Here is a 27,073-nt window from a genome sequence, read left to right as displayed (position 1 = left end):
CGATCACTATTTCTTTTTAATTTACTGTATGGCTTATGCTTTTTGCCTTCTCTTTTGCATTGTAACTTTGTTAATAAGTGATTTATTCTTTTATCAAACATAACTTTATATGATCTTATTGTAATTTATTCTCTTTTGTTAATTATACCTACATTGTAAACAAACAAAAAAATTAACTTTAGCTAATTTTGGGTGTTAATTATAAGTTTCTGATTTCTAATCCAATAGCCACTTTGAATCGTTGATTTATAAGTCACAAGGTAAAATCTAAATGGACATCGTGTGAAACAAATAGTCGTTAATTCTTTAGAACAATTTTTTATGAGAATTCATAATCGAACAGCAGATCGGTTTACGGCGGGTGGTCTTTTTTTGGGGGGTCTAAAATGGACTTGATAAAGCCACCAGGGTCCAGAACCACTGGGCCCAAAAACAGGAGAATACAGGTTTTAGAGGCAAACTGCCTCGAGGCAGCACTAGTTTTCCTCATTTTATACTTTGCACGTAAAATTTGAATACTCATCCAAAATTTGTGTCCACATTATGGTTGTTGTAGAGTTTTAAAAATTTGACTCTTCAATATGTACTGCAATTGAGCTGATAAGGGAGGTAAACATAAATACAAAGGTAAAAGTATAATAATATTACAATTTCTTATAAAGTTATAATTTTCATTTTTTAAAATGCAAAACCATAGGTTTTGAAGATCGATAAGAATGTCATGTTATTCTCAAGTATACTTATGGAATTGGGTAGCAAATGAACACATTCCCATGTGCTAAAACCGTCTAAACAAATATTGTCTAAGACAAGAATATGTTAGAATACAATATGAGATGTCACGTAAATTAAGAATAAAAAATTAGAAAAAGGAAAAAAGAGAGTTAACCTCTAAGTAGCATTGTTGAATCCTAACTAATGCATCATACCTTTCATTCTAGCTAGCTAGCACCTTTTTCAAAAAAATTTGCATGTCAATTTATAAGAAATAAATTGGAGTTCATAAACTTATAAGAACCCAAAAAACTAAACCTAAACCTTCACAAACCCAAAATGCTTTGTGGACAAAGCATATATTTTTCCCTCAAGATTAACCACGATGGGATCAATTTTGGGACCCGACAAACTCAGAGTTTCAGATGGGAATTTATTATAAGCACATATTCTTCAACCACTGCAGGGTAGTCTTCTTTAATTATCATGCAATTGATTGTGGCTTTCTTCTTGATTCATTCAAGTTTGCTGCACGTGCTGACCTGCACCATTTATCTCTCTTTGTGCATCATGTAATTGCATCATCCCCTAAATTCTTTGATATTTTGATCAGCCTCTCTTATGTCTCAGAGAGCTTGAGTTTATAATCTTAGAGATCCCACTCCTCTTAAGACAGAAAATTTGAATAGCATAGTTATTAACTTATTAGTTAAAATTTAAGCATTTGTTTGTAAAAACTGAGAACAAAGCTGCAAGGCCAACCAAAGAGTGGAATAACCGAACCCAACAACAGAGCCACACAAGAAGAAAAGGGCCCAAAAATAGGAGAGCATCAGGTTCAACTTATGAGCCTAGGTTTTAGAGGCAAACTGCCACGCGGCAGCGCTAGTTTTCTTCATTTTATACTTTGTTATTACAAAAAATTTAAGGAAATTTTTGCTGATGATCATGGAGATCGCTGCCGCGTCATTAGGCACGTACAGTCAAGATGGCCATAATAAAGGAATGAAATGTCCCATCCACGTGCTAGAGTAAGAAGTAGGCAAAAAGCTAGGCTAAAGATCAGTTTCCCAAATGAAAGTAGAAATTAAATTTGAAGTTGGCCTCTCTTCAAACTATGTGATGCTAAACTATACCCTAGGAGGGTACGTCGTAGCCTGCCATGTTTAGAGTTTTATTTATGAACCTTATGAATGTGAATATGACTTGCTTGTGGAGTTGGCAGAGCTTATCAACCACTGCTAGATTCACATTAATTGCTTTTAATCTAAATAGTCCATTACAAATCCCTAATAATAAAACTGAAGATTACGTAATAATTTTTAGATTTTAATATTAATGAATCATTGGGTAAAAGTTAAGAATAGTCAAAATAAGAAGATGATTTATACTTTGTGTGAATACTCATGTCAAAATCTCTAACATGTTTAAAAATAAATGAGGTATTGAGTGAGTATAAATTTGAATAAATGAAAAATTGATGCATTCATTAGAGAGGATATGATTGGAGTTGGTAGGTTACGCAGTATGGTGTAGTGTCTTCTGTTTCGAGTGTAGGTGTCTTCTGTTTTGAGCCTTAGCTCCGATTGTAACAAAAAAAAATTGCCGCATCATTGTTTTGTACCAAGCATGCTAAAAAAATGGATTATTTTGATCCGAATATAGTAAGATTTGACTTATTTAAATTAAGTCAACAGTATCGGCACGTATAGCTCGACATACGAATTCTATTAGTTCAAATATAATATAAGTTGATTGATAAAAATTATACGACAGTGTTTTGCCAAAAATACTCGACAAACGAACTCTATTGGTTCAAACATAATATGAGTTGACTATCTTGCTAAAAATACTCGACAAACAGATTCTATTAGTTCAAACATATTATGAATTGACTCGTTGAAAGTATGCGACAGTGTTGTGCCAAAACTACTTGACAATGTCATGTCAAAATTGCTCGACCTACAAATTCTATCAATTAGAATATAGTATATATGGGTTGACTCATTAAAGATATACCGACAGTGTCGTGTCAAATTAAAATAATCGACAAACGGATTTTATTGGTTTGAATATAATATGGGCCGACTCATTAAAGATATACCGACAATATCGTGTCAAATTAAAATAATCAACAAACGGATTCTATTGCTTTGAATATAATATGGGCCGACTCATTGAATACATGCATACAATGTCGTGCTAAACATGCAATAAGTTAATTGTTGTAATGTATGCTTAAGACAATATTTATATAACGGAGTATAATTTTAGGAATCTCATACACACTCTTTAAAAGGAGACTTTATTAGGACGTTCTATAATGTACCATTTTCATTATAGTGTTTAAAAATATTGAAAATGAAAATGGTGTTATAAAACAACTAAAGGAGTTTTTTTTCTTGTAAACTAAATGCAATGATAAAAGTATAGTAATATTACAATTTTTTATAAAGTTAAAATCAGAGAAAAGCAATGGAAAACCAACCTTTAAAAATATAAGACCATTGATTTTGGAGATCCATAGAAAAAATGTCCAGTCATTCCAAGTATACTTATCAAATTAATTATATTGGAAATCAGTAATGCTACACTTACCACATTTTTATACCACAATTTCATACCATCTTACATGGCATTCATACATTGGACACTACAAATTAAAAAATAAAACCTAAAAAAGAAAAAAGAAATACATATCCAGTAAAATAATGACACATCAGGTGGGATACAAATGTGAAAAAAAAAATGTGGGACAACTAGCATTATTGATTGAAAATGAATGTGATACACATTCCTATGTGCAAAAACCGTCAAACAAATATTAACTAAGACAACAATATGTTAGAAGACACAATATGAGAATGTCACACAAAATTAAGAATAAAAATTTGAGAAAGAAAAAATAGCTTTGTTGAATCCTAACCAAATGCATCATATCTTTCATTCTAGCTAAGCTCCTTTTTCAAAAAATTTGCAAGCCAATTCATTGCTATTTACTTTTTCGAGATATGCTAAACTTAATATTGGTATCTGACGTTTGTGGACTAATCTAGCAGTTGGTAGAATGCGTTTTCCATCCCTTTGTCAATGAGGCTTTTTGTTGTTTTGGTTATTTTGGCTATATAAGCATCGTGATTCATGTGAAGTCAGAACTAACTGCTAACCACACAGCCAATAGAATTCAGAAAAATTAATTAGAATCCCAAATCCCAATTAATCGATCTTGCCATTCTTATCCGAAGTAGGGGCCGGTGAGGGGTCTAAAGCATGCATGAAAGAAACGCATGCTTGAGAGTAGGGGCACGTGTCAAAGACCCACCCAACCTGTAACTGAAACTCTCTGCACTTGGCAGTGCCACCTTCTTTTCTGACTCATATTTGGCACTGTACAGTAGAGTAGGGCTTAGGATGTGCTAAGTGGAAGACATGAGAGGAAGCAGTCAATGTAGCCGTTTCAACCTCATAACTCCCTCTCTCTCTCTCTCTCTCTCTCTCTACATAATGATAATGTTATTTGTCATATCCTAATTATGAATCTATGATGACGTATTATCATGTCAATGTCACCTTCCATATTGATTAGAAATTTAAACAATAATTTTGGCGATTCTATATATTCATCAATAATGCGGCAAGCACTACACTAGTTCATAATTTTTTTTTTTGGCCAAGCACTGGTTCATAATTTATTTAACAGATAATGAATATAAATCCGTCATTTACTTGTTTAAAAATAAATTCAAAGTGAACTAATATTGCATAGATGAGAAAATATGACATCAATATAATTTATGATACAAATCAAATTTGATAAACAAATTTAATAAGTTTGACAAGTCTTTCACATTTATTTATAAGATCATCAGGCCCAATATTTTACTTAAGTGAAAAATAGCGAAAATAAAGAAGATGCATGTACTTTCTTTATTTTTAGTGAAGAAAAATGAAAAGATTTAGTCTGTAAGACTGTAACGACTCCTTTTGTTTTTGTCCACACTGTTTTTTCTTAAATTAGAGGAATATTTAAAGGAAATGACAATGTTATAAACTTATAATTAGGATTCTTTAATACCTAATAAAGATTCATTTGTAGCATTTGAACAAAAATAGTTTAGTGACACATGAAGTATAGTACTTGACTCTATTTTGACACTCAGACCCAAAAAAAAAAAAGACTCTTTTGACACATGAAGTATAGTCTTTAATCAGAACACCACTGGTTAATTAATTAATTAATTAATTAATTAAGATTTAGTAGTACGAACTACGAAGCGAATGAAGAAACTAAAAGTCTTTCTGTTTTGAACTTTCAAATGTTAAACGAAATATGATGAGAGATGAGGAGAATTGAGCTTTTTTTTTTTTTTTTTTGGGTACAACCAAGCCGTCAACTTCTTTCTCATCATCTGTTGAATAGTATCATAGACCCCACATTTTTTATACAACCTTATATAGTAGTAATTTTCAATTTTATTACCAATATTACTAATTGGTAATTACAATTTACAACCCAAAGCCAAAAAATCAGACACCCACCTCAATATGCTTCTATTTTTGCATTAATTGTTGTTGCCTTGTTGGATATATTTCTATATATTTTCTATTAAAAAAAAATTGACTAAAAAAACTAAAAAGATAACAGTGAAAATTAAATTATATTCTAATTCTTACAAGTGTAAAGGTGTATTTTTTATTATTCAAATTAAAAGTACGAGTATAAAGAAAATTACGATACCACTACAGTTATATAAGTGGAAACGTTCCGACTATATATCCCTTACTTTCACTAGAGAAAGATTGATCTCCTCAATTTCTACCCCTCCTAATCACAATTAATGGAAAACTTAGCCCAAGCCTCACCCAACAAGTCTCCCAAATCCCACGACCAGCAACACCCTCCTACCCACATCATAGCCATGGAGCACAAGCAAGAAAGCACTAGGAGCACGAATTCAACATCAGAATTGATGAGGAACAACTGGACCCAATTTGATGATGAGGGAGAGGAGAAGAGCATGATGAGCAAGAAGCAATCCATCCCCCTCCTAGTGATGAACTACATGTGCCTATTTGTGGGTTCAATCTCTTCAAGCCTACTCTCAAAGTACTATTTCATCCACAAAGGGTCAAGCATCTGGGTCTCCACCTGGGTCCAATGTGGAGGATTCCCTCTCCTCCTCCCCTTGATCTACCTCCCTTACCTGCTCAACCACACCCCGAGAAAACCCTTTACTCAGTTCACCCCCAAAATCCTGAGCCTCTCAGTCTTCATCGGCCTCATGTTGGGCCTGAACAACTTCCTCTTCTCATGGGGAAATTCCTACCTCCCAGTCTCCACCTCATCACTCCTCCTATCATCTCAGTTGGTCTTCAATCTCATCCTCTCCGTCCTAATCGTCAAACAGAAAATCACATTCTCCAATCTCAACTGCGTGATTCTCCTGACGCTCAGCTCCGTCCTCCTGTCCCTGGGGTCCAGCCACGACAACCCTCAGGGGCTGACACGTGGCAAGTATTTTATAGGCTTCTTCTCTACAATCGGCGCCGGGTTGCTGTTCGCCCTCTACCTCCCGGTGATGGAGAAGATCTACAGGAAGGTGTACTGCTACGCCATGGTCATCGAAATGCAGCTGGTCATGGAGGCCGCCGCCACGCTCTTCGCCACCATCGGTATGTCACTAAACGGTGCGTTTCACGACATGAGGGCCGAGAGCGCCAACCTTTTTGACAAAGGGGAGACGGTGTACTGGGCCACCGTGGCCTGCAACGTCGTCACGTGGCAGCTGTCTTTTATGGGGACGGCGGGGATGGTGTTTTTAACGTCGTCGCTGACGGGGGGGATTTGCATGACGGCGTTATTGGGGATGAACGTCTTGGGTGGGGTTTTGGTGTACAGGGACGAGTTTGGGGGCGTCAAGGCGGTGTCGACCGTGTTGTGCGGGTGGGGGTTCTGTTCGTATGTGTATGGGATTTACATCAACACGAAGAAGAAGAAAGAGGACGACCAAGAAAAGGGCCAGGAGGACGACAAGGACGGCACTATGATGCTTCACATTGTAAATCATAGTGGTGTTTGATAAAAAGAATTTGGGTTTTGTTTGTTTGTTTTTAAAGCTTTTCAAGTACATGGATAAGAAAACAATTTCGAAGTTTGAAATCATTGCCAATGCTTAAAATCATAATGTGGTATCATTGTCAATTTGTCTTATCAGTTCACACTTAACACCACTAACCTTCATCTTTTATCCATATGAGACTACAGGATTTGCTTTGGATCATGTGTGTGAGAAGAGATATACATTGTACATCCAGTCCGTCGGCAACTCCTACATTAATATTTCACAATCATTCAAACGTTGGATTGTTTTGTTAGATTCGTTATAGGATTTACATACATTTAGTAGTCAACAATCCTTCATAAATAAGTTAGAAAAAAAGAAGTTAGATTTAAGAAAAATCTCTCTAATTCTAAAGTATAAATTGTTCTTAATTTTTTTTTTGTGAATTTTTAGTATAAAATCAGATTATTAGAAGTTTGAGGAATTTCATTCATTTAACTTGATTTGAAATTAAATTTTGAGAGATTTTAAAAAATAATAAGAACTGCGTTTTATATTATTTTCTCTCAAATTTAAATTTTTAAAAATGATTGAAAATGCTCTAAGTACATGACTCATTTACGTCAATAGTCAATAATTGACACCCAAATTAATTGATGAAATTCAATTCGAAACACACTTACAACAAACAATAACAATCATTCATAATCTACAATCTTTCATATTTGCTTAATTTGTTTTTCAAATTTATATACATCAATAATGAAAATAATTTATACTCACATTATTAATTTATAAGATGTATTATAAATTCCTTGCGTACATCAATAACCCGACAATTAATCGTGTACACTCGTGCGTTATAATTAGAACTTTCTATTATCCATTTGGTTGTACTTATCGGAGCTAGCTGCCTTTACAATTAACTGTAACAAAAGTCTTAAAGCGCACTACTCTCAGAAAATGGAAAGCGATTAAGACAAAATCAAGAAATAAAAAAAAGTCCCACAGTATCTCAGATAATTAATCAAAGTTAGGATGATGGTTGTACATTCATTGCTTTTTCATGTTTTCCCCCATTAATTGTTTTATATAAAAATAAAATAGTTGTGTCCAAAATCTGAATCAGTCATCCAGCAATATGCAGGGCCAACGTTAATTAAAGCATAATTAAGTATGAATAGAGCGACTAATGGTGCATATATATGAGGACATTATCAATTTATCACATTATGTTCTTCTTCTTCTTCTAATCCCACGTCATCATATATGATGTATACGTTATTTAACTTATTTATATACAGGGATTCACTACTCATTCGCATACCTCAATTAGATAAAGTTATCTAAGTTGATCACACCCACCTTTCCGAAACAGTGCAAGTGTATATGAGTACATTTGTTCCTTTTTTATTTTAAATTGTACAAAATCTGAACATATCTAAGCCACTTATATAAATTTAAAAGATGGTAGCCACAAAAAGAAATGTAATTGGATATATACTAAGCTCAATTAGTTTCATAAAGGATGAATATATCAAAGAAATAAAACAAAAAACAAAAAAGTAAAAGTGGGAGGTGCTTTTTTTTTTTTTTCTCCATATAGGGCAAAAAATGGTGCAACTCTTTACAAGAACATGCGGGATTAAATTATAAATTGAAATGTCTTTCACTTTCTTTTAATTTAAAATCGATCTTTGCATGCTGCTCAGGCTGTTGGGTCTTTGAAATGTCTTTCGAAAGAGATTTCTTGTTGGACGATTTGGCTTTCAGGGACTTCCACTAATCGCCAAAGAAAATGTTTAGTCCATTACTGGTAATTAAATTCATCTCTCTCTCTCTCTCTCTCTCTCTCTCTCTCTCTCTCTCTCTCTCTCTCTCTCTCTCTCTCTATATATATATATATATATACACATAAATACTATACAAATTCATCAAAAGTCTTTCTTTCTTTTTTAGTTTTTAGTTTAAAAAATAAAAATAAAGTTTTGTCTTTTCTTGTAAAGAGGAACCAGTGCGTCAGCAGTCTATACGTACTGTATATCATGTTACAATCTACAACCAAATTAATTAATCCCGATCACCACTTTCTTGTTTTTTTCATTTCAAAGAAATAGGCCTTGTAAATTTAATTAAGGATTCATTTTGGATGGAAGATTTAAATGAATGGATTTTAATTTTCACACGCATTTAACAATAAATTAAGTTTAGATTAATTAGCAGTCCTATATATGCATTATAAACTACTAGCTGCTTGTTAATTCTGACCAAGAGAAAACTACTAGTTAATGATATTGCTGGACAATGAGATGGGGTTTGATTAATTAACTTTAATTTCCTTTTAAGTGAAAACTAGCTAAACAAGTCTCTATCATTTGTCTGTCTTTTGTTCCTTATAGCTTTTAGATCCCTTTTTTAGTGTTAAGTGGTGGACTGGTGGGTCATTATAAAAGTGAAAAAGACTACAAATAGAAGATATTAGAAAAAGAAAATTGACAGAGAGATAGAGATAGAGATAGAGGTGGATATCCCTTTTCCTTATAGTTTAATGATTTAATCAGATCTTTAACCCTGTTATTTTCTTTCTTTTTGGCCCGACTTAAATCCTGTTTTAATCATTGCTTTAAAGTGGATCCTGGCCAAAAAAAAAAAAGTGAACTCATGAATAATGTAGATCTTTAATTGGTATAATGTATTACACTGTAATTTTGGATAGTTAATTATGTTGACTTTTTGATTAAATGTGAATATATATAGTGAGGATCTAGAATATAAATATATTATATGTTAAACTGTTTGACAAAATAACATTATTGCACATATACACATTTGTATAGAACGGTTAAAGAAAATACTCATAATTATGTGAAATAAATATCAGAAAATACATATTTTTGATCAATTAATATGATAGATTTTGTCATGGAATATTGTACAGTTTGATACTTTGATTCCCTTGGTCTAATTTATATATAAAATAATGATTGTTTTTTTTTTTTTGGATAAAAAATTGATTGATTTTACTAAACAAAACAATGCAGACACCTCTCCTCTGCTTTATAGTATTTTTTATTTTTTATTCCTTTAATCCAACCAACAAATTGCTTTTATATAAGTTATATAGTTATATGGAAGAAGAAGAAGCATGAATGGAGAGGCAGGCAGGGTGGTCCGTCCATATGTATACTTTTGATGATTAATTAATAAACACGTTAAAACGTTAAAGTACGAGAAGCCAATGATAATTAAAAGGTCAACGAAAGCAAATTTGTCCCTTTGTCCAAAATGTGAATATCTCTGATTAATTGCATGTTGCTTTGTTGCAACTTGCATGATATCTATGTCTTTGCATTTTCTATTTCTCACAACTCATTGTGTGAGAGAGATCGAGATAGAGATAGAGATAGAGATAGAGATAGAGAGATAGATATATATATATATATATATTCACACATATAATCAAATATAAGGAAGGAAATTAAAGCTCTACATTCTGGTAGAATATGTCTTTACATTATTTGTTATAGGTTAGGAGGAAAACCTCCATGAGCTACTACTTCTATTGTATACAAATTAAGTTTTAAGGTAAATTTTGTGAGAACGTGAAGTGTTGTCTCACGTTGAAAAAATATAATTTTACATAGTAGCTTATAAGGGTTTTGGTCTACTTTTTCTATTGGCAATTAGTTTGAGATGGATGCTTAGATTCTTTCATGATATTAAAACATGTTTATCCACGTGTGTCAGGTTAAGTGGCCATACGTGCTCTACGTTATTCAATATGAATATGAATTGTCCACATGTTTGGCTTGAGTGACACCACACGTGCGACTGTGCGTGAGAATGTGAAGTGTTGTTTCATATTGAAAAAATAAAATCTTAGTTTTGGAATGTATTCTTAGATTATTTCATATATGTGATCGTAAATTTAGACACGACGGGTAAAGGCAATTGTTCTTAGTCAACATTTTGTTCACCCACTAAATGGTCGAATAACTCTTTATTTGGTTTGTTATTTTCCTTAAAGGTGAGGTGAGAGCAAGATATTTGTTGAAAGGCCTCAAAGATACTGAGGCAATAGAACTGAACAAGCAAAGGAAGTTGGTGTGTTGAGATGCACGCATTGACCCCACGAAGTAAAATTACTATATTCACCACTGTTGATACACATAATTACCAAAAAGGACATGTGTAAATTCGAATGTTGAATTTTACGTACACTAGTTAGGTTAAGAGTATATCATGGGAAATTTGGACCTAAGCATTGAATTGGCCAAACTACAATTAATCAAAGAAACATCCATCTGTGCAGCGACAAAGTTTGATACTTTGTACTTGAGCTTTTAAAGATATATGATAGTTGATAACTGGTTTAAATTTTACAGATAAGAGCAGGTGCAAGTGCAAAGTGAAAGAGATTGAAATCGATCATGTAAATAAAGGTAGATTTTAGAAACAAAAGGAAGAAAAGTAGCGAGTCATAGTTGTAGTACGTACAGCGCTGATGAGGCGGATCGGATCCAATTCGTCCGGCGAAGGGAAAGGCCAAGGCCAAGACAAGAGAGATCGAATGAATTGCTTTCTCTAGCTCATGGTCATTATGTACGCTGCTTGTGTCAATAGTCATAGGCTTATAGCCAATGGCTCATAGCCAATGGCTCATATCCAATGGCCAAGAATTAAAATGCTGCAATGCCAATTTTGTGCCAGCTAGGACGATTCCTAGCTACCTTGTCAGACCTTAATTCTGCGTTCCATATATGCATGCAGCTCTTCTCTCTCTCTCTTAGATTTTTAAGATTTGGGGGAAACAAGAATGGGGGAGTTGGCCTGCTGTACTCTTTCTTGTCAAAAGCTTTTACTTTGATTCCAAACTAGTGCATGCATAGTGGCAATTATTAGGAATAATTCTTTTGAATTTGTTCCATAGTTTCAGACTTCAGTGCATGCTGCATATATATGATCATCATGCACAAAATTCGCAAACCCATCATTCAATTGAATCCGTGTTACATCCACTTTATAGTGTTTAGGGTTTCACTACGAACAATAGAGAAAACATATGAGAGCTTTAGAGCAATCATTAAGAGCTTGTCCCTTATTAAAGAGTTGGAGGAACCTAATTATAATGGATGAGAGGACTATTACCTTCACAATTATCCTACATAGATAACAACACACTTTAGGCCGAATTATGGCACAAATATTAACTGAGGCCCAATACAGACTAAGGCTCAATGTAGGTTAGGACCCAACAAGGCATTGGACACTACATTGAGCAATCTTGTACTTTTCCCATATGTAAAATGTGATGTGTGTGGCATCTATATGCAGCATGGGCAATTCATGAGCCCACAAACCCGACAAGCTTTGAATTGGGTTGGGTTGGTTTAAATTGCTTAATCTTTCCACTTGGAAGATTAGCCCACGGACATTCTGACCCACAAGCTGCCCAAGGCCTTCGCTTCAGCCCAACAGACTGGACAAGGTTGCCCGATGGAGAGAGAGAGAGAGAGAGAGAGAGAGAGAGAGCATGCTTGCGAGTTATGGCATGGTCTTCTACTCTTCTTGGAGTAAAACTTCGACTCAATCAGAATGGCTTATGTGTAATTTTATGGAAAACAACAAAGTGTACGTTGCTATCACACTGCATGCATTCAGCTAGCTAGTGTACATAGCATGTGAATCTGTCCCTCCCTCTCTATTTATATACAACCCAAGGCAGCTAAGCTAGTTTTCAACTTAATCAATTAATTTCCATCTTTCATTTGACTTGTAAGTTACTACTCTTCCTTTTTCTATTTTGCTCTCTATCTTTGCTCAGTTAAATTGGTTGCCTAGACTTGAGAGTGTACAATTAATTTTGAGATTCTTTCTTGAGCTGAGACTTGAGAGTGTATAATCAATTTCTCTCATTTTCTCAGTAGCCAAATGGGGAATTTTTCTTTTCTATGTGATTTATTTGTCACCTATATATACTAGTGTCTGTTTGTTTAGAATTAGTTCTTTTGGATACTTTTGTTTTTCTTGATATTTTGTTTTTAAATCCTTTGTTTTTAGGTGTTGCAAAGTGGAACATGGAACCATTGTGAAATAACAAACAATAAAGTTACCTTTCCGGGAAAGAATAAATTGACTTTTGGAGCACTTTAGAGCTGCTGGAAGCCTGGAAACCCAAATATATTGTTTGAAAGGATAAGCAAGCTTCTGTGTCTGGTTTCTCAGAAAACACAATAGTAGAAAAAGGAAAAAAAATAAATGCTAGATTTACGTTTTGCATTTCGATACTTGAATTCATTCTCTTCATTGGACAGTGATTAGTTTCAAATAGCATTCAAAAGACTGAGGAATGATGCATTCTGCTTATCAATCACTAGTTATTGTTAGACCTTAAATATGTCAAATGGAATTTTATACAGTGTTGGTGCCAGATTGATCCCTATCTGCTTGTTTGTTACGTAGCATCCAATCTGGTGTACACCCTGCTCTGCCCCAGCTCATCTTTCATGGTTTACTTCGAAAACTCTCTCACCAATAGGTTTCTAGTCAATGTTTTTTGTCAATCTGCTTTTATTACTCTTAATCTTACTCCAACTTAATCTTTTTTTCATTTGGTATAGATTACCATAAGAGATCACCGGCAAAGATGATCACCGATCTCTTCGGGGCCTCACTGATTTTTTGTGAGCAAAAGCAACTTAGTAAAGTAAATTGTTGAAGGGTGGGCAGAGCGTAGCTCCTGGGTTACATGTGCAAGGAGGCAGGGGTCTCCATATCAGTATTATAGTTACCTCCCAATTTATGCAGAAGCTTGGTCTTGACCTTTCGCTCTATCTGCATCACTACCTATCACATACAACAACTTACAAAAAAGAGACTCAATAAAGCATTTTCGTAAACAAAAACAAAATAGTAACGTAAATTACTAAATCATCAGACCTCTTCTCTTCAGCCTTCCAACACATTTGATTGCATCAGTATCACCGTCACACAATCACTTACAAAAAGAGAGTAAATTGTGTGAACAAAAGCAAAATAGTAAAGTAAATTACTGAATTAGCATCATGCCTCTTCTCCTCAGTCAAACACATTTAACTGCATCAGCATCAGCATCAGCATCACACACAATCACTTACAAAAAAAAAACGATAAAGTAAATCCATGACATATGGACAAACAAAGCCTTTAAGAACATTCTGCAGACCTCAGTCTTGTAGAGTGATGAAAATGGCATCAGCTCCTGGAAGCCATGTGCGAATTGGCATAGGTAAACTATCTCATCTCCTATGCTGGTAATTTTTACAAACACGTCATGCACTTATTGCCATATATACTGTGTCAATGTGCTCAATGGATGACTCTACCTCGATTACGTGGTTCAGTGTAGAGTGTGTAGATGGCTTGTTGGTGTGGACACCGTGAAATCAATCAAAATTAACTAGCTAGCTATTATGGCGGAGGTAAGTGAATAGTGAAAAACGACCAAAACCAAAATTGAGGGGTACATGAATAGCTATTGATTGAAAAAGATCTAAATCAAGTATCACTTTAGTCAGTCTTATAACTTTTGTTACATATTTGTTTGCCTAAAATACCTATGTATTGCGCACGTGACCTATAATTGAGGGGTATTTTTGCCCTCACAGTGCCATATCTCTCCTCCAACGTCTCATCCAACCTTTACCCAATTCAAAATTATTGAAAAAGAACAAGGAAACAATCAAACATGGATGAGGGTGGGATGAATGTGTAAGAAAAGTAAGCATATATAAATTCAACCCTACACACAAAATAGGCAAGTAAGCATATATTAATTAAACCATACACACAGACACAAGCATAGTAATTAGGCCTTGGTAGGCCCAAATTGGTTGTTAGTTACTCTTTCTTTCGGTTTTGTATCCAAAACAACATTTCTGGGTTTAGGTACTTCCATTTTCCATAACCTTCCCATAAAAAGTTGCTCATTACATTTTACTATTTTAGAAGGCCTAAGCCCCAAGTCCTAACAATGGCTTTTTAAAAAAAATGAAAAAAAAAAAAAAAACCTGTATTATGTTTGGGCTAAGCGAAGTTGGGCTTTTGAACTTTGGCTGACTATAGTTGGACCAGGTGTCCAAAAACTAATTTGATTTTCCAAAGGCTAAAAGCCTTTTATTCTTTTCTTTTTCTTTTTCTTTAAATGAAATTACACCACCCCAAAGGCTAAAATCGTATCACTTCACATCACATGGAAGATAAAACCCATAAAAACAATAATTAGTAAAAGTGAATGTAAATGAGTGAGAAATTGAGATTGAGTACAGAATTTGGCAGTGCATGTATGTATGCAAGTTGAAGTTTAATCACAACCTTTCGGCTCAATTGCGAAGCATATGAAAGGATTTGAGCTGCCATTAGAGTGAGAGTGGGTGATGATGGGTTTGCAAATGCAAATGCTCCAAGTGGCGCCACTCTCACCACCCATTTCCTCCTCCTCATCTTCTTCTTCTTCTTCTTCTTGTTGGGTCCAAACCCTCCCTGCTGTGTGCTTCAACCAATGCCACTGCCACCACTCACCGCCTCAACTTGCTCTCCACCACCGCCGCTCCGATACAAGGACCACACTCCTACTCGTTTCTAAACAAGGTAGGAGACTGCACGTTTCATCTTCGTCATCATCATCATCTTCAACTACCCAACAAGACCAGGATGATGACGAAGAAGATGAAACCGACCCTGACCCTCAAGACCTCGAATACGTCGGCCAAATCAAAAGGGTCTGTTGCTTTCATTCATGCTTTGATGGGTTTCTCTTCAGTTTTCACTTCACCCTTTCAATCATTCTTGTTCTTGATAGGTGTTGGAGCTTCTCCGCAAAAACAGAGACATGATTTTCAGTGAGGTATGATGTATTCAATGAACCCCTTAATTCATTTCCTTTACCATTTCATTGTCTCAAAGACTCAATCTAAATCAACTTTTTAATGCTATGTTATATGGTAGGTTAAGCTCACTGTCGCAATTGAGGACCTTCGAGAAGTTGAGCGCAGGAGACTCCTCGGCATCGAAGATCCTGATGCCCCTACCAGGGAAGAATTGGCTAATGTTCTTGAAGAAGTAAGCCCCTCCTTTTAAACCCCTTGCTAGTTGCTAAAACACTACTCCTATAGCTTAGTTGAAGTGGATTGTCTGGATTACAATATTAATATGATTTCATTAAAGCCTTGGCATCTTGAGTATGATGAAGAAGGTAGGTTTCAAAAGTATAAAATGATTTGTGGAGTGACCAAATTTTGAATAAGTTGTGTCTTATGCCCTTACAACTGTTTGCTTTGATATCTATACTTCTCAACCATCATACGAGGGGAGGAAGTTGATTTTATGTCGACATCTGTAAAGTTTTGAAAATTGGAAAAAGTAATTCTACTTATTTGTGACCCTAATTTGTGAGTCTTGATTTAGGTGAATGAAGGAAAAATCCCAAAAAATAAAGTTGCTCTTCGAATGCTATCTGAGGAAATGCTTCAATGGCCTAATCTAGAGGTATATTGTAATTCGAGTATAATAATGATTGATTTTAGAGATTTTATTTTTATTTTTTTATTTGTAATGATAGATGATCTTACATGATTTTCACTTTCTTTAAATTTATCGATTTTTGTTTTTGTTTTTTTTTTTTTGAGGTTGTAGCTTTCCATGTTTATCTTAATTCATGGAAATGTTCCACTTTTTTTCTCTAGGAAAGACTTGTTACTATCCATATAATTCTCTCATAATGGGGAGCAACCTGTTACTGCTCTCCAAATCATGGTAATACAGTTGGCTCTCTTTAAGACTTAATAGTTGAGCTGTTTGCAATTAGCCATTGATATTAAAAATAAAAATGGTTGAGAACTCTGATCCATATAGGGAAATTTTTGAATTTTCCCCTTATGTGGAATTGATAATTGAGCTTAATTTGTATAGAGATCAGAGAAGAAGTGGGGGAATTAATCATGATTGCCCATTTACTAATGTTAGTTTCCTTATGAATAGTTGAATACAAGGTCTGGATTCAAAAAGAACTCCATCACAATCTTTTGCTTGGGCTACCCTTTTTCAACCAAACTCCAAACTCGATATCTTAAAAATTGCCACTGGATGGTGGCTTGTGGAAGAAAAAAAGACAATGAAAATGTTAAAAATATTAATTAAAATACGGTTGTATGAAGAATATACTATATGTTCTTATTTTAGTCACCATGTTAGAACTCACTCAATCAAGACTATCCTGCAGAATTTTTGCAACCCCAAAATCTTGTCCTTAAGCAGTATGTTTGTTAGGGAACCTCTCATTACATGGGGCAAACAACATATCACTGAGAAACTTTTCATGAGATGACCCGCCACTGCTTGTTCATGTTTATCTAGCGGACACTAGGTGTCAATTTGCTCATTTGTTCCTGCATGCTTTGTTTATTGTACAGGTTCAGATTAAACCAGCAAAGAAAAAGCCTGGAAAATCCCTATATGCTAGAGTCACTGACACAGGTATTGATCTTCAAGAGGCTGCTAAGAGACTGCAGATCGACTGGGATACAGCTGCTGAGATTGACGATGCTGATGTTAGTGATGAGTCAGACGTGCCTGCAGCTGTGGTTTGTTTCCTTGGCTTTCTTATGATAAATTGATGTTCTTATGTTCTTGCAATTGTCAGATTAGGAAGAAATGGGAATAGTACATACAGGCTGTCACACTATTAGATATGTACTGCTAATTATGTTTTGATACTACACTAATAGTGATAATTTTTTTAAACTTATCATTGTCCTTGAAGACCCAAGCATTGTCCTTTTTCAATTTAGTGATACTACACTAATATGATCATTTTTTTTTTTTCAATTTAAACTTATCATTCATTATTTCATTTCAACAGAAAAGTAAGAGGAAAAGCATATTACCATTGTACAAGTAATTAATGTTTAGAATTTGTAATATTTTTCATTATGGAACTAAATTATTTTGAAACCTTCACTTGATTTGGTTCATACAAAGACAGCACACAGCTCAAGGGTACTTGTTAAACTGCCTTGTGCAATATGAATGTTGATTTTCACATATATGTGAGCCTTGTAAAAGTACTCATAATTTAAAATTGTGAACATTTTCTGGTTTAGCTAATCCTTGGGTTCTTAAGACGCAGTTTATTTTTTGCAGGGTTATGGAGCACTGTACTTGGTCACGGCTTTCCCAATCATTATTGGTGTATCAGTGGTATTAATTTTATTTTACAATTCACTCCAGTAGAAATCTTGTCTCACTTTCACATTTTCATGTATAAATATCCGTATCTTGCAATATATTGAATAGTGTTATCGATCTCCACATGATTTTGTATGCTAATGATAATGGTTAATGTCAATGTTTCTGTGATCTGTTTTGTATGTTATTGAGGGCCTGGTGGGGTTTGGCTAACCATTGCCCCTTGGATCTATTACATGAAGGTGGACTGCCATCAATTTTATTTGCTTTATTTTCATGCATATTCCTGCATGCTTGCAGGTATTAATCATAAATGGTTATGAATCTTATATGGTGATGTACTGTTGTTGCAAGCACATCAGAGCTTATTTATTATTATTTTTTTCCTATCCTAGTATGGGCATTGGCTCGTGTGATATTCAAGAGCTCAATATTGAGTAGAGTTGACAACCCCAGTATTTAACAGGTCAACTCTCTTCCATAAAAATTAAAGAATTAAATAGAGAGTTATTGTATGGACCTGTGGTTAACTTCTTCTAGAGACAATATTAAATTCTGATGTCCCTTGTTTATATGGGACAAAGAGAGAAGAACATGGATATCACTACTAGATGTGGATTGTGGGGGATGTGCTGCACACGTCTAACCATAACTCTCTCTTCCCTCCTTTTTAAGTATTCCAATACCAGACTTCATCTTCAGGATTCCTGCTCTTCTCTACCATGGCAAATCCAGTTTCAGGTGAAATGCTTCCTACTGCAAACAACTGCATAGAAAAGCAGATTTCTGTAGATCCAATATCATTGAAAGAATCATATAATAGAGAAGCTAGTGCTAATCCAGTGGAGCCTGTTGTTACTGCTCCAAATACGCATGGACTGGACCAGCTACCACCCCTACTGCCTCCTGCAAAACCCAAGTTCTTAAGCTGCAGTCTCCCAAATTCAGCAACCTCATCACCGCGATTTGGCTCATCACTGCTGAAGAAGAAATGGAGAAATGAAAGCCAAGCATCTCCCCAGCAATTTGAGGATCTGACCCACCTGCAGCACTCTGCATCATACAAGGCTCTGTCTCTGCAACAAGAAATTCACTATCGAAGGAGCAAGTCATGTGGTGAAGGAAGGTCATGTGCCCCTTCAGATGACTTTGATCTTTCGCTGGTTAAACCAAATGCCATTGAAAACGGCACCAGCCATTACAGCAGCAGCTTCTCCAAAATTGAGCCCAACAAAGCTGCTCTTAAAAACAACAACATGGACCCAAGTGATGATGGGTTCAAATGTGGAGCCCTGTGTTTGTTCCTGCCAGGCTTCAGCAAGGCAAAGCAAGTGAGACCAAGAAAGGAAGAAGTTGAAATGCGAAATCGAAATGTCATATCCAGGACAGTTTCCTTGGAGAAATTCGAATGCGGGTCTTGGGCTTCTTCAGCTGTGATCAATGACCATGAAGATGGAGACTCCATGAGCAGTCATTACTTTGATCTCCCACTGGAGTTAATACGTTGTGCTAATGATGCACATTCACCAGTTACCACAGCTTTTGTCTTTGACAAAGATCGAAAAGGGGTTCTGAAGAACGGGTCGAGCAGAACATCAGCAGCCAGGAAATCACACGAATCATCATCGCGCCATGTTCGTTTTTCTACATCGTCTCCTACATCGTACCCTGCCTCACCAGCTTCTTGCATTACACCTCGCTTGCGCAAAGCTAGGGAGGAGTTCAATGCTTTCTTAGAAGCACAGAGTGCATGACTACTACGCTTTTTTTGGTGTTAGATGAATGTATTGCCATGTTGTGATAAAATAATGCATAACTGGAGACCCTATTTTGTTAGTTATTCTAGTTATATATTACAATACAACATCGTGCTCAGGCCAGGTTGGCATTAAATTGGGTTGGGTCGGTTCACTCAACTAAATCCGAAGAATCGGTCCAAGCTGCCCAAAGATTGGGTCACTAAACACATTTTCTGGCCCACGAGCTGCCCAAGGCCTAGGCTTGAGCCCTTTGGCAACCGACAAGACAAGGTTGCCCCGACCCATTCCATATCTTAACATGGTTTTTTTGAGTTTGTGTGGAATACAAGTTAATTTTAGCTCTATCTTTTTACTAAACACTAATCCGACTTGTTTATTAATTGAAAGCCTATTAGGGACTTTTGTTCATATATCATTCAAATATGTTAAAGAAATTTCATATTGCATTGCATCCAAACACTTGGAAAGGCAATGGTTGGGTTGTCGCACTCTTCCAATATAATCATTCAAAGTTACATCAATGTGTACCACATCAATAGTGTAAAAATCATGTAGATCATCAATACCAGCCAAATAGAAAGATTTGGAGTGTTGTAGAATGGACCCTCTTTCCTTTATATTGCACCAAGATTCAATTATGTTAATTTGGCCAAGCTTGAATTATGTGTAGCTAGTAACGTATGCAAGTGAGACTGCTAACTTGGGTAGCTAAGTAGCCACATGGTCATGGTTGCATTCTAATAAAATAGATTTGAAATAGTAGAGTTGGTAAATTCCATGTGTCAAATGCTGGTGCTGAAAGCATGGCCATCCATGATCCATGCATGGATTGGGATTGCAGTTGAAACTTGACAGGCTAACAAAAAACGGAAAGCAAATGGCAAAGCATTTGAATTCCTGTTCCACATTGATGTCTTCATGTGATGTGTGCCCCCACCATTCTGGACCACTACAATTCATTATACTTAACTTAGATATATTATATATATATATAGAAAAAAAAAAAAAAAATTGAGGACCGTAGCCAAATTAGCCAACACCCGTGCATTTTCATGAGATTCTCCAACTCCAATCATCCTCTACAAATTACAAACATTAAGTAGAGTCAGTTACAATGGAAAAAAATACCAATTTAGTCTTTATATTTTGGGTTTTTTTTTGGATTAAATTTCTGTATTACAAATTAAAAAATCTGTCAATTAGTTAAACAAAGATAACACATAAAAGTGAGGCGTGCAAAGTTATGCCTACAAAATTATGGACATAATTGATAAATTTTTTATTTTGTCTTTAATTATAGACAAAACTTTACTAGTAGGACTTGATTGAGAAAAGTTAAAATTATATGGATCTAATTTAAAAAACACTCAAACTATGAGGATCAAATTGATATTTTGTAAAAAAAACATATATTACCTGTATTTAGAAACCAAGGTGAAGAAGACAGAGAATAGTATATTGGGCAAAAGGTCATATCATCATGAAAGGGAAAACGAGTAAATTTTCATTATTAATTGAGGTGCCATTTATTCACCTAAATCACAATCACAACATCTGTTAATCTATTCAATGGATTTTTTTATTTATTTGAAAAGTTGTTACATAACAATACTAATAATTAATAATACAACATAAAAGTTGAAGAAAGCGAGGGTGCCACTCTAGTGCCAGCTGGCACACAATACAGACTTCCACCGATCGGCATGGAGGACCTCATATTATTGCCGACACCAAATTATTGAATAAAATTATAAAACGCATGCAATTGGCAAAAAACAACAAAATTTGTCCATATTCTTCTTATTTTCACTCACAAAAAGATAATATATATAAATATAATTTATAAAATAAAAATGCAATGTTAATTAATTAATGAATATACAACTTTTCCTTTAACAGTAGCTCACAGCCTCACACGGCCTCCAGCTCTGACCATTCACCACTAACACCACCTTGTTATTTTTGTTCTTTTTTTTGTTGAATATTATATTATGATATAATTTCTTTATATTATATTTATTTTCTTTATATTATATTTATAGGTCAGTCCCATACAAACTGTCCTATAGGCTATAGCTACAAGCCTACAACCTCCACCGCCAGTTTCTTTTCACAGTTACTGTTCACTGAATCACCTCTATTATTTGTTTGTTGTCATTTGTCAATAATATCTCCCTTAACAAATACCAAATAATCACCGGCAAAATTAACTTTAATAACACTAAAATCTTTAATTTTATTCACTAAATAATGTGTCCATCTACATATCAATTTCTTCATACCGAATATAATTAAAGGAATCCTTGACCATCATTTAAGGAGGGAATCAAGTCAACAATGAATTAATTATGGGAGAGAGTAGCGGTGGTACAAACTACAGAGTATGATTACTAAACTAAAACATAATTAATTAACATAAAAAAATAATGTTAATCCCAGAGAATCTGCAAAGAATTGGGTTAAGGGTGATGACTATGAGTGATGAGTGATGCAGAAGCAGCTGCCTCATATAATTATAGCAGTAACTCTGTTGTCTCACCAAGAAGACATCAATGTTCATTTGTTCTCCACCAGACTATGGTACAGTATTAAATAATTTTCATAAAATAATGAGTTAATATTACTGATCAACATAAATAAAAACTTTGCAAAGGTGTGCAAGCATTGGTCAGTGGGACCACCAACCCACCCACTCCAATTATAATTGTTTAGTTACATTAAATCTGGCACATTCTCATACATTCTTGGACTCATATTTATGTGCATTAATTCTTCATAACATAGATGGAAAGGTCTTCAATTGGCACTCTCTGTTGGTTCCACTTCCACAGGTCATTGCCTTACCTATTTCCATTTGTTCTTCAAAGCCAATGACCACTTTGGACCATCTATCAACTCCTTTTTCAACCATTCCTTTCTGTCATTGTCCTTGTTCATTCATATTTTACCCAATTAATTCAGTTCTAAACTCAATAATGGAGTAGACCAAAAAAAACCCTCAATAATGGAGGTGTAACTGTAACATTATTACCCAAACCCATTCAACAGCAACCATCTTTGTGGTTGATATATGTCCCTTTTAGGCTTTAGGTGATTTACATGTAAACTAATTAACCAAACATAAAGGAAGGTCTAAAAAGACTAGGGTCAGGACTCCTCTAGAATTAGGACAGTTTTTTACCCAACCACTGAATATGGATTCATGTTTTCCTTTTTTTCCTCCACATGTTTAATTAAAGGATGAGACATAAAAGAGCCTCATCCATGTTCACCCACCAGCTCTTTTTGACTTCCTCATGGATAAAGCTAGCTAACTAACCCTTTGTGATTTTTCAACTATTCCAAATTTCCAAAGTTAACATTATCACATTGTCCATGTCGATCGTCAAACAAACACCATATATTATCCAATTTGAAGACATTCTTTGAGGACCGCATAAAGCTTATCATTGTTTTATCAAAAGTGCAGCTATATATTATCTAATATTTTGTATATATGATGCTTTAACCTTGGATACCTCGTAGTGGCCAAAAAAAAAAAAAAGAACCTGGGATACCTCAAAAAATGTAATGCTTGGAAATGTAAAAAGCCCTAAGGTTTATTCTGTAAATATTATAAAAGTTCAAGGGTATATAGTTTTTATGAAGAAAAGAAAGAGAGAGAAAAGCAAGCATGAATAGTAAATACAATAGGACAAAAATAAAAAAGTGAGGTAGCAAATAAAGCAAAAGGAAGCTATAAAGCACATTTGCCACCAAAGCCACCTTCAATCGGTGCAAGTGCTGGTGGTCCCTATATACCGACAATCCAAGGGAGCAGTCCACCGATCTGATCATTCAGTCACCGTTTATTATTATAAAACTAATAAAGAATCAGAATACAAATTAAGAAATACTAAAAAAATGGCAACACCTCTAATATTTCTCTGAAAGAAAAGTTCATAATTTCATATACCACCTGTATCTATACCTTTACTGAAAAACTATCATACAAAGGAAGAACCCCCCAAAGAATTTCTCTTCTACTGACTGTAAATAAAAGTATAAAACATTAATATACCAAAAGCCAAAAGAAGAGAAAGAAAAGAAAAAAGCAATGCAAGAAAGTGGGAAAAATTGGTGTCCTCTCATTGCCTAGTCTTTTGTAACCTGGCACCAATCATTTTGAGCTCAAACCTCTTCACAGAGCCGGCAACATCTCTCAGGGTTGTGTCTATAACATAAGGGACTTTGTCAAGGATGATTTCTGTCACATTCAACATCTTTTTACAGGGCTCACGCCTATCTGCAATGGTTCCATGGTAATGGAAGTATTTGATCCTTCGCTCTGTCTTGTGCGTTGTCTTGCCGGCTACGTTTTGTGACATGTGCACCCCTGTGGCAAACACATTACGCGGTTGCACCGCGTATTTTCGGTCCCTTCTTATTCCTCTCTTCACATCTTTGTACACAAGCTTCTCAAACCCCCATTTCCTGTACCATCATCACAGACATGAAAAACACATCAGCATGTGAACAGATGACTATGTGCATCTAAACACAGAATATGCTTCTATAGCAGCAACTGATAAAATTGATAATTGTAGAGCCTAATCAAATGCAATCAATCAATTCCCAAAAATTCATTTGTTTATTTGGAAGCAACTTCTTGTTAGTCTTTCTATTGGTTTTGGCAATGTCTCAAATATGATTATAACATAAAACCCATGCTTTCACATGTCCCAACAAATCAGTCCTAATCTCACAATATTTTATTTTATTTTTCTTTGGTCAACATCAGCATCCGTCTTAATCTCACTTAAATAATCAGCCACTTACAAAATTTCTGTCTTTCCTCTAATTCATTTCACAACTGACCAATCTTTCATTTCCATAAACAACCTCAATATTTAAAAATCTTGTAGAAGGAAAGGAGCACTGGCAAGTGGCAACTGAAGGATGTTCCAATTCTATACTAATATAAAGATACCTTTGAAAATTCATAAGTACAAAAATTACATCTAGCAGATTTAACCATTCAAGTCTAAATCACTGCACCAAGAATTTCCATTACAACAATTAATATCATTTTGATCATTGAGACTATTCATGTATCTTATAGAAGAAAAGAACATTAATTATTGAAGACTGGTTCTGATGCTTCACAACATCAAGAGACACTGGCACATAGATGAGTAAAATACTATTAAAGAATAATAGGGTCCTAATCATGGATAACAAACAATTACTTTAGAATAAAGTTAAAGTTCAAGCCCCCCGCACTACCACCTGCCCTAATAAAAGAAGCGGAAGAATCTTCAACAAAAGCAGAGGAATGTGCCAAAAAAATTCATCAATTGCTCAAATAACATATTCAACATCAAATAACATATTACATTGATGTCATCAATGTAAAACGTTCCAAAAGACTCAACCACCGCAAGAAATAATGAGTCAAAAGTAATTACAAAAACCCCATAATGTTGCTGCATACAACAGGATTTTGTATCCAATGTACAGCTAAGGTGAATCTCATGCAATCTTATTTATGCTAGGAATCCAATGTTTCACCAATTAAATCAGAATGGAATGAAATTGTGAAATTGACATGGAAAGGTGGATTGGACCAAATGCAGAAATTATCAGAGACTCTCAATCAATTTGGTTTCATTTTAAGACCAGTTTGATCAATCCAAGTGTCAATCCTTAGCAGTAATGAAGAAAGCACACATGTCAAAATCACTGATTTTGAGTGAAGATTTCCCCACTAAAATTCAGGCATTATGGGTAAGAATCTATGCAACACTTACTGTGGCTAAATCCAAACAGATAAAACTCGAAATTTTGGCATAACCATTTCCAAAAAAGCATTAACACAGAATCTTTGGAGTGTACGAATTATGAAGTATGTACCTGTAAGTTTTGCCATAATCTTCGAGGAGGCAGAGCTTATTGCTCATGGGCATCTGTTCAATGGTGAACTGGGTGTACTCGGCAAGCGAATCCAGCACCGACTTAATGGTGCTCTTGGGGGGCATATAAATATACTCATCCACATCAAAGAAGAACATCCACTTGGCCATAAACTTATACCTATGCAAACAGTCATTCACCACCATGAACTGGTTGTGATAGTACCCATCAAACCTCTCCTGCTCTCTGATGTCCTGCAAAGTAACATAGCCCAACTCCATCCATGGCTTCAACACCTCCAAGACCTCCTCATGAATCCCACCAGCATCGTGAATCACAAAGTGAGATCTCGGCCCAAACAGCCTCACATGGTAAGCAATCCACTCCCTCATTCTCTGAGGACTCAAATTGCCATACAAAGATGACCCACAATACAAATAATCATACTTAGGCTTTGAAGAGAACAAATCAGCATTCAAGCTTCCTGGGGCTTCGGTTAAAGCCTCAATCCTGTCGGTGACGTTCAAGTCCCGGTCACCGCCGCCGGAAGTGGAGGCCAGAAGGACCAACTTCCCGCCGGAGTTATCTGCATTGATGGGTTGAGAGAAAGTGCAGTTAACGACCACGACGGTGTAGACGCGGCCGTAGCCCCAGTCAGGGAGCATCTTGTATCCAACGGCGGAGATAGGTTCGGAGGAATTGAGGTTAGGAACCCATTGGCATTGGTATTTGGGGCTGGAGTAGAGGTGAAGAGGCTTCGAAGCCAAACCCACAATGGCGAAGGTGGTGAGTCCTCCTCTGTAAGCGGCCATGGTGATGAAGCTGTAGGCGGCCGCACCGTAAGTGTTGAAGGATCGCTTTAGGATGCCGTTGCTGAGGACCTTATCGGAGGGCGGCGGAGGCGGCGGGGGAGGGAGGAGGGAAGATGGTGGTGGTGAGAGTACTGCAGGCTCTGCAGCGTCTTCCTGGGCCGGGGGTTGGGCCTGGTTTTGGGCTTGGGCCGGGGTGAGGACCCGGGAGATGCAGAAGCGGATATCGGAGGTGGAGATGGTGAAGCGTGAGGGAATGAACTGAAGGAGAGTGGCTAAAGAGCAGAGGATCAACAGAGTTGTCAACAACAGCTTGAGCTCTGCTGCGTAGTTAAATACAACACCCACAAACAGCTTCTTCTCCTTCTCTTTCGCCATTGAATGGGTGTAGAAAGAGAGAAGATGAAAGGTTTACAGAGACCGCTGAAGAAAAGGGGGAGAAGACGAAGATAAGGGAAAGGCGAGGAAAGATTTTCTTTCTTCGCAGCTGTTTGTCAGTGTTGTGTGTCGTTTGCTCTCTCTTTTTTCACTTTTATATATACATTTCTTTCTTACTATAAAGTGGGAATGTATTTATGCCTTTTCTTAATTTATTTTCGGAAATGTTTTCTCA

General features: G+C 35.6%; 4 protein-coding genes across 5 annotated transcripts; 3 read left to right on the top strand and 1 right to left on the bottom strand.

Annotated features, from left to right (window-relative positions):
- The first annotated feature begins 5,552 nt into the window (after window positions 1-5,552).
- On the top strand, window positions 5,553-6,794 carry PUP4 (purine permease 4). Its single transcript, XM_086235244.1, has one exon. The coding sequence runs from the start codon at window positions 5,553-5,555 to the stop codon at window positions 6,792-6,794; it is 1,242 nt and encodes a 413-aa protein (XP_086091370.1).
- An 8,242-nt stretch (window positions 6,795-15,036) lies between these two features.
- On the top strand, window positions 15,037-18,170 carry CEST (death domain associated protein). The gene is made up of 6 exons (XM_086229557.1): window positions 15,037-15,535; window positions 15,616-15,660; window positions 15,762-15,875; window positions 16,221-16,301; window positions 17,225-17,395; window positions 17,955-18,170. The coding sequence occupies exons 1-6, from the start codon at window positions 15,191-15,193 to the stop codon at window positions 18,042-18,044; spliced, it is 846 nt and encodes a 281-aa protein (XP_086085683.1). The 5' UTR covers window positions 15,037-15,190; the 3' UTR covers window positions 18,045-18,170.
- A 148-nt stretch (window positions 18,171-18,318) lies between these two features.
- On the top strand, window positions 18,319-20,034 carry LOC147297501 (uncharacterized). Its single transcript, XM_086229556.1, has one exon. It carries the CDS (start codon window positions 18,722-18,724, stop codon window positions 19,751-19,753), a length of 1,032 nt encoding a protein of 343 aa, XP_086085682.1. The 5' UTR covers window positions 18,319-18,721; the 3' UTR covers window positions 19,754-20,034.
- Window positions 20,035-23,313: 3,279 nt separating this feature from the next.
- Window positions 23,314-26,973, bottom strand: LOC147297500 (galactan beta-1,4-galactosyltransferase GALS3-like). Of its 2 annotated transcripts, XR_015119915.1 has the most exons (3): window positions 25,652-26,973; window positions 23,730-24,232; window positions 23,314-23,588 (listed from the first exon to the last, which is right to left on the bottom strand). XR_015119915.1 is itself a non-coding variant. In XM_086229552.1 (2 exons), exons 1-2 carry the CDS (start codon window positions 26,836-26,838, stop codon window positions 23,887-23,889), a joined length of 1,533 nt encoding a protein of 510 aa, XP_086085678.1. In that variant the 5' UTR covers window positions 26,839-26,973; the 3' UTR covers window positions 23,314-23,886. The 2 variants fall into 2 exon arrangements, 1 of the variants encoding a protein (XP_086085678.1); XM_086229552.1 differs by having other exon boundaries at window positions 23,314-24,232.
- Window positions 26,974-27,073: the final 100 nt, after the last annotated feature.

This window comes from Dryas octopetala, chromosome 1 (assembly GCF_963921425.1).
Source record: "Dryas octopetala chromosome 1, drDryOcto1.1, whole genome shotgun sequence".
NCBI classification, from domain to species: Eukaryota; Viridiplantae; Streptophyta; class Magnoliopsida; order Rosales; family Rosaceae; genus Dryas; species Dryas octopetala.
Note: the sequence above shows the minus strand (reverse complement) of the source record. Positions and strands in the feature narration are given on the sequence as shown.

Bases quoted from the DNA above. Each gene is read 5' to 3' on its own strand.
- PUP4 (XM_086235244.1), top strand. From the start codon at position 5,553: ATGGAAAACTTAGCCCAAGCCTCACCCAACAAGTCTCCCAAATCCCAC.
- CEST (XM_086229557.1), top strand. From the start codon at position 15,191: ATGATGGGTTTGCAAATGCAAATGCTCCAAGTGGCGCCACTCTCACCA. The intron at 15,661-15,761 runs GTATGATGTATT...GTTATATGGTAG, and splicing joins GAGACATGATTTTCAGTGAG to GTTAAGCTCACTGTCGCAAT. The intron at 15,876-16,220 runs GTAAGCCCCTCC...GTCTTGATTTAG, and splicing joins TGGCTAATGTTCTTGAAGAA to GTGAATGAAGGAAAAATCCC.
- LOC147297501 (XM_086229556.1), top strand. From the start codon at position 18,722: ATGGCAAATCCAGTTTCAGGTGAAATGCTTCCTACTGCAAACAACTGC.
- LOC147297500 (XM_086229552.1), bottom strand. From the start codon at position 26,838: ATGGCGAAAGAGAAGGAGAAGAAGCTGTTTGTGGGTGTTGTATTTAAC. The intron at 24,233-25,651 runs GTACATACTTCA...ATGATGGTACAG, and splicing joins GATTATGGCAAAACTTACAG to GAAATGGGGGTTTGAGAAGC.